An 8,235-nucleotide genomic window follows, 5' to 3' on the forward strand; every position below is an offset into this window, starting at 1 on the left:
CCAGTAGTAGAGATTTCCAGCGATTTCCAGAGACATCTTTTCAAGAACAGTTAAATATGATTATGTTTTCTGTGGAATATTTGCTCCGAGCAAAATGTTATTCATTTCCATTTTCATTCCTCCAAAACTGGTCTGGAACCAATTGTTCCACAATTTGAAATTCCACACATCAGACTTTAATAAGCAGTTTCATAAAGAATAAAATTTAACACCCATTTATCCAAAGACTGCAATTTGTATATATGTATATATAAGACAAACTGTTGCCTTAACTAAACTAATGAACTAATGCAAACTAATGCACCAAAAGTTCTATCAGGAATAATCAGTTTACTTTGATATGACTTGGCCATCAGGTATCGTTATCTTTTCTAGAGCTGTACTTTCTCTCTCTCATCTTATGAAGTTTTGCCAGTAAGGGCCGGTCTTGGAAACCTGAGCAGTGCGAACTATAATAAACACTTTCACCTTTGAGCATTAAAATAATCACAGATGTTCTTTCATTCTTCTCTCATTTTTTTTCAAGTCACCTCAAGCTCATAGATCATAAATCATGGCTACTGACACTGAAAGAAATGTAAATGCACTAAATAGTCTTTCTAGTTCTGTTTCCAGCTTTCTAGATTTTTCCAGAGCAAACAGTAAAGTAGGTCATAGGTCAAATTCCCTAAGGGCCACATGATATGAGAAACAGAACATAATATTGATTTAACCAATAAGAGTGGTTTATCCGAGGAAACAATCTTTGTTTCCAAGGTTTTCCAAGTCGAAATGTAAAATGCTGATTTCTCTCTTAAAAGCAGTAAGAGCTCTTTCTCTCTTAAACATTTCTGCTGTCATTGTGATTGTTGTCATGTTCTGCATCTCAAATAGAAAACTATGGCTTTACATTCAAAAGGATTTACTAATCTAGAAGGTCCAGAAGACTGGTCTGGCAAGAGACATTTCAGTAGATTTGAAGGCTGTGTGAGAGGTTTTCATGATAGGAAAATCATAATAGGAAAACGGGCAGGTGCGTAGCGAGACCTTTCACAACGAGGTGACCAGGTTACACCCAATAACTTTATTGAAGTGGCAACCTAAATACTAATCCACATCCGTAAAAAAAAAAAACACAACATAATGTGGCTCCCCTATCCGAGTAGGATCCCCATCGGACATGAAAGACACACACCTAGGCAAGATTTCTTTGTCGTCTATCAAGCTACATGAAAATCATAGCTAACATAATGTTAGGCTACATCTTATGATGTATGCTAGTGTTACGAATTCAAGATCATTAGCTAACGGTAGCTAATAACGAACCGAAGTCATCCAATGTCACGGCATCAAATAATAATATCTTTAATGTGAAAAATAAGGTTTGACCAGTGTTCGCTCACCTGTTTGTTTGTTGTGGTCAGATGGGCCAGAGAATAATTCACTTCCATGCTAGCTTGCTGAACTTGCTTGTTCTTGCATTACAGTACACTCATTAACAATCCTCACCATTGGACAATGATATAATTAACTTTCAAATTGCCCAGAGATGTTGCAATGGCTAGCCTGTCACAGTGGATGTTCATATCATATGACATTGGTAATAATATTATCAATATTATTGGTAACAATATTAATAATATTATTATCCTAATAATAATAATAACAGTAATATCTTAGTGGGCTGACCTGAGGGGTGGCACTAGACATCCGTTTGCGTCGCCCATGAAAACCAGTTAGTGTAAGTACTGTCTAGAATAGCACACAAGACCCAGCGCTAGTTTCTTTAGTCAGATGCAGACACAGTGTCACATGGCGCTATACTGCCCTCGCTATTTACCACCTGGAAGCATAACAAAAGCGACACACCATATGACCGCAGGATACGTACGGCAGCCATTCTGAGTATGCATATGCACAGTTTAAAGTAAATATAACTTTAGAGATACGGATTGTTTCAGACTACAGGGTGGCAAACACAATGACTTTAGCACAAGGAAATCTTTTTAGCATTCTGAGAATATTCACACTGGTGATGCACAATATTATGAAGAAAGTCTTTGTTGCCTGTAAAGCTACATATAAGGTACCACATTATTTGGAAAGGATTGGTTGTGCAACACCTGAGGCGCTGACATAAGCACATGTGCTGCTCTCAAATTAGGGGCCATTATGATATTCTTTGTTCGTCATTACAGAGATGAGACAGGAGAATTATACTGTACTTGGACACACTCCCGACTCTGGTTGAAAAAAAGCCTCGCCCTCCAGGAATTCCTGCCTAATGGCATCATTATGGGCCGCCGAATCCACCATCCTTGTAATCTAGCTTGGGCGGGGAATTCAAAGATGACTTGAGCCACTCAAGCTTTAGTGGTGTCAAGAAGACCTTTAACAAGGGAATCTGCCTTAGATGTGTTTGTATGTTTTTAAGGTTAAGTGCAGCTTTGGTTCTAGACCTCTTTCTGAGAGCTTTGAAATATGTAGAAAACTACAGGGAGCCATGTTGGTGAGGTGGGTTGAGGATACAGAACACGAGTGAACAAAACATTTCAAAACAAAATGTCTACTGCCCTAAATAAAGCCATGGCATGCAAATGGATGATCTGCCACTGTAGACATCAGGCATCCATTTGCTCCAAGAATGACATGATGACAGAAAATGAGAATAATAAGAAGGAAGGACTTTCCTTCCGCCCAGTAAAACAACACAAGACGTGTGGACGTGCATCTTTGCTTTGGAAAAGAGTACTATCTCTGACTTCCAAAACACAACAAATGCATTTCCTTCTTGTCATTTGGCCAGTGTGTGACACGCGAGTCCATCAGGCGCCTGTTTGGATGTTCAGGAAAACTGTTCCGACCCAGAAAAAGTCTTTCACAATAATGGAACCGAATGCATTTGAATGCTGTATCACATCCTCTGGCTTGAACTGTCAGAACATTTTCTGACAACTTCAAGTCCTGATTTCTTCTCGATTTTGCATGCGGGTGTTAAGGCACAGACACCCACTACTGCTCCCCACTGTGCCTTAAAAAGCCTTTACAGCAGTTGTTTGTATGTACACATAAGCAAACATGCTGGAACAGGGAATGTGTTTCACAGGAGGTACATTTACAGGCCAGGGATAGGGAGAGAGCAAGAGAGAGAGGGAGAGAGAGAGAGAGAGAGAGAGGGAGCGGTGCAGTCAGTATAAGCCTGTGGCCACATGCTGTGAGCAGGAGATTTTAAAACCTCTCAGGACACGTGAAACTCAGTAAGGCCACCTAATAACATTTTTTTTTTCCACAACCTCATGCCTGAAGGCCGTACTCTATTTCCTCTTCCAGGTCAGGGACATCAGACTTGTCTTTAGTTTTTGGTTTGAATACCTTCTATTTTACTTACCTATCACAGCATCAGCTGCACAGATATGTATCAGTCTCTGTCTTGAAGAACCCATGAAAAGTAGATTTTAGTGGTTGCCATGCCACAGCAAACCAAATTCAACTTCTCAGGCTTTTCAGGAGCTGGACCAGGTGTAATAAAGAAAGTAAGATCCAACTCTGTCCCTGGCACGGTGCATAATTGGAAGAAACACAAAACTATAGTAACATTTACATCATTTAGCAGACTCCCGTATCCAGAGCGATTTCATTTATACCACAGGACTGTTGAATGCTCGTTTCTGATTGGCCACAGGTTTATATTAATGCACTTATTTGAAAATGTCATTGTTTCAGGGACTTGTATAGTGGAAGTGCCACAAAAACAGATTAAAAAAAAATTTATGTAAGTGCAGAAATAGTGACATTTTCTTTGAGGAGACATTTATTTAACATTTTTGGAAGGAGTCTCCAGTGTCAGCACTTTGTAACAGTCAGAGGTAAAGCTGTAATGTTAAGTTTTCAGACACAGGGAAAGTCCGTGGTTTTTCAGTAACAGGACAAGCTGTCTGGTTTTTTTTTGTTTTTTTTTTTGTGCTTATTAACTTCAAGACAGAAAAAAAAGAGGCTGGCGAGGGAATGACTTTTTATAGCTGTTGTAATGTAAGTAACTTAACATTCCACAACATTAAATGTGCCTGTAAATGGATACAAAGTATGATAAATCGCTCCTTAATAAATTTTACATTTATGGCAAATTGCTGTGGTATGTGAGGGATACCACAACTGGGGCATACTGTTATCGGAAAATAATCATCTTCAGGGTTGTAAAGGCATCATCCCGCCCAAGTTCACAAAGCTCTGCCCCCAGGATCTACAGTGCCTTGTGGAGTAGAGTGTCTATAAAATGTCTAGCGGGAGGACACATCCAAACACAAACACGCGTTCCGGACCGGAAGTCAGTTTTCCAAATGGGTTTTCTCAGCCACATCATACTTTTATCCTTAAGTCATGGCTTAAACCATTATTTTTTTAATCATGTTCAACATATATTCCAGGTTATTCATAGAATTAGGATTTCTTCTTTTTTTTTAAATCAACTACCTTTAATTCAAATGCCCACCACAAACTTGTGCATGCTTGTTAACCTACACATTATGTCCTAACATCCAATTAGTTTAGTCTCAAGCTCTCAAACACACTATTGTTATTTGTTCTGCTTATCCTTCACTTCACAGTGTGTTTTATGATTATCCCGTGTTGTGTATTGATACAGGGATATCCCCCCCCTCCACTCTCAGTCTTAACAGTTCATCAGAGGAACGTCTATCCACACCAGAACCCCCAAAGTCTCCAAACAGCACTCCCCCGTCTTCCGGCCATGGGCCAGTTTGCTGAGTAAATACAATAGGCTAAGGTCACTGATTTAAAGACAGCCAAAACAAACAGGTTTCACTTCCTGATCACTGCATGGGACAGGGAATAGACGCATGCCTTCTTTTAACAGCTTCAGCATCAGCAGAGAAGCAAACTTTCTACCGTCTTCAAAGCTGAACCACAGAATAAGCACCACATACACTAGGTTCAGCGTCAGAAATAGCTTATAATTATGTATAGGGACTTATGTATAGCACCTGCTGACATCCTTACGGACTGTCTTTTTCCATTTGAGCAACAAGGACCTTAAAAGAATGTATCAGGTCATGAAATGTGACATGCTGTTTGACAACTTCCAAACAAATAAAACTCATAAGGCTGAATATTTGTTTAAGTATCGCCCACGCCTACTTTTCTTTAAAGGGGTTTATTTTCTCTGGCTACTACACTAGGCTTGATACAAGCAATCAGCATGAAAGCATAAAGAATGTGACATGTTGTTTTTGGTATGATGCGGCCCATCTGGAAAACTGGTTAAAAGCTGCCTCCTCTCTGAGGGTCATCTTTTTTACTTTCGTGCTGCAAATCTCTCTCGTTTAGTTACAGTGGATAGCGATCTGCAACTGTAACCGGATACCATGTGCATCTTGAAAGTGATTCCTGCGAGAGGATGGAAAATCTATTTGGCGCATGGCATTACGAGGCTTGTCGTGTCAGAGGCTAAGCCCCAAACTGATCCCTATATAAGATATAAAATAAAGACTTCTACATGTTATGTAGTGCACTGTAGTTCCAATAGGGAGTAAATCAGCACTGAGTCAGACTCAGGTGTGAAATGAGAAGATGTGCATTTCTAGGTTTTTTTTTTTCTTTTTTTGCACTCGCTTCTTGTTTCCAAAAGAAGTTGTTTGGATCATGTTTCCCAAGATCCAAAGGTAACAGCTTTCTGCTCCCTCACTGACATGTTTGCCAGACCTTGTTGACACTGCAGTTTCTCGCAGTACACCAAAAAGATTTCACATTTTACAGATTGACAAATCTCCTGTCTCTATCTCTATAAAATGTCCAACGCATGGGCTATTGTCTGAGACATTTACATTTATGTCATTTGGCAAACACCCTTATCCAGAGCAATTTACAATTATCTCATTTATACAACTGAGCAGTTGAGGGTTAAGGGCCTTGCTCAAGGGCCCAGCAGTGGCGGCTTGGTGGTGCTGGGATTTGAACCTTCCGATCAGAAGTCCAACATCTTAACCACTGAGCTATCACTGCGATGACAAAATATCTATATAATCACCAGTTTTATGTGTCTGACTATATCATTACTACCTACTGTAGGCTGTTTATTACATTTGCAATGTGAATGTGAAGAATTTTTCAGATAGATTTCCCAGACCTTGGTGCTTTCACATCACCGTTCCTTCACACCTCCATAAACCTCTGCTTGTTTCACATGTCGTAAAGGAATCTGAGCATCATCTCTGTCACTCATACCAGCGTGCATTGTTTATTTACCACCTACAGTGTCAAATTTTATGTAAGCAAGGCACCACTTGATAATGTGTAACGAAGAGTTACACATTATCGAAGTATGAAGAAGAATGCAAAAAGACCCATTCTGGCTGTGTGTTTCTATAATGAATGCACTTCATCAATAAAAAAAAAAAGAAAAGAAAAAAGGTGGAGAGTGAAGAAACATCTGGATGTTTCTAAACGCCAATGCTCCTAGTGTTCCTTCAAGTCCAGCTGGAAAGAAATGCACGAGTTAATCCAACACTTTACACTCCTGGGCAATAAATAAATAAATAAATAAAACAGGCCAAGCCCAATACAGCAAAATATTAAGCTTTTAATAGTCTTAACAACAAATCTTTGGTCAGAAAATGAGCAAGAATGAAACTCCTGAGAAATCCTGTGCCACCATTTGCTCATTTATGTACTTTTGCTGCAGTGTTTGGGGAAAAGCTAGAAACAGGGAAATTCACTTATATAGTTTTATTGTATGCAAAGTTAAAATCATGATTATGATTAAAATGTTTGATGTAAAATTCAGACTAACGCATGTCTAGGTGTATAAAATTTTCCAAAAATATCTTTTCTTATAAGATTAGTCATGATTTGGATGATTTGGTGAGCTGCCTCACCTGATGCAGCTCATCAAGGGCCACAAGGCTTAAACATTTAAAAAAAAAGTAAAGGAAAAACCTTTTAAAATCCCATACCAACTTCCTTTATCTGTTTGTTTAATTTTCTTGATAATTTCCTGACCAATGATTTAATGGTAAGACCATTAAAAGCTTAATATTTTGCCATTTTGGGCTTTTTTTTTTTTTTTTTTTTTGCCCCAGAGTGTAGGTGTTAATTCGACATTGGTGTGTTTTGTCATCCTGTCAGCACACTGCGACATCTGTCGCACCTCTGGCAACAAGACGCACGCGCGTTGCTTTTGATCTAATCACTAAACCTGTTATTATCAAATCATATGTTACATTTCTCTCTGAGGTACATGGTTTCTCTGATACATGCTTGTATAAGGATAAAAGAAAACAGCTGGTGTAAATATGAAAGTGATGTAAAACTTATGTGGAACGACTAAGCCAGAAATAAACTTCTAGGTTGATGAAAGCAGTTAAATTAATGTGTGTGTGTGTGTGTGTTTGAGACTGAGGAGGTATTTACCCGGGTCGTGGAAAGGCACAAGGGCGAAGTTATAGAGCGGCCGCTTCGGGCGGCTCAGGGACGTCTCCAGGATTTTCGAGGCTCCTTCGATAACTTGCACCAAGTCGTCGTACATAGACCCAGTGACATCAAAAACGAAGGCTAAAGTCGAGGCTCCTTGAGGGATTTGCTCGGCAGAGTCCTGTGTAGCCGACAAAACTCCTAAAAACACCAGAACCAGCACCAAACCAAACAAGCGACCCATTTCTGAGACCTTGTTGTTGTTGTTGTTGTTTTGTTGTTGTTGTTTTTTCAGCAACCAAACTGACGAGGCATTTGGGAGACAATATCAGAATGTTTCCCCCTCCCTAAAAACAAACAAACAAACAAACAAAAGTGTGGAAGAGAGAAATGGGATAGACTGACGCTCCAGAGGTTTGTCCTCCTGCTCCTCCGGAGCTCTGAGTGAAAACTGCGCTCTTCTGCCCAGCTGCTCAGCAACAACAGCAGCCGCGCGCAATTTAATGAAAGAAAGCTGCACTCTGATTGGACAGCGGGCTTTTTGGGCGGGATTTCAAAGAGACGCGTGCACGTGCGACTAGATGCAAAATCCTGTCAATTCAAAATGGAATTAAAAAAAAAAAATGGACGCCTGCAGTGTTGAATTAACGTGTTCCTGTGAGAAAGTTTATAACCTCCCCCCTTTTACCCTTATCATTCCCTTTTTATGATGAAATTTGAATTATTATCCTATTACTTAATAATGTTTAGAAAAAGAAAAGCAAACACTACAAAATTTGTTGAATTTTTGTTAAAAAATGGTATTGTGGGCAGTGTTGTGGGATTGTGGGA

At 39.5% G+C, this 8,235-nt stretch overlaps 1 protein-coding gene across 2 annotated transcripts in view; it reads right to left on the reverse strand.

Annotated features, from left to right (window-relative positions):
• hmcn1 (hemicentin 1) overlaps nucleotides 1-7,863 on the reverse strand; it is a 101,464-nt gene extending 93,601 nt beyond the window's left edge. For both annotated transcript variants that reach the window (XM_053231677.1, XM_026917968.3), the window contains exon 1: nucleotides 7,405-7,863. In XM_053231677.1, the coding sequence (XP_053087652.1) occupies nucleotides 7,405-7,648 (244 nt within the window). In that variant the 5' untranslated portion in view covers nucleotides 7,649-7,863. The remainder of the gene's footprint in view (nucleotides 1-7,404) is intronic.
• Nucleotides 7,864-8,235: the final 372 nt, after the last annotated feature.

Source organism: Pangasianodon hypophthalmus, chromosome 30, assembly GCF_027358585.1.
Source record: "Pangasianodon hypophthalmus isolate fPanHyp1 chromosome 30, fPanHyp1.pri, whole genome shotgun sequence".
NCBI lineage: Eukaryota > Metazoa > Chordata > Actinopteri > Siluriformes > Pangasiidae > Pangasianodon > Pangasianodon hypophthalmus.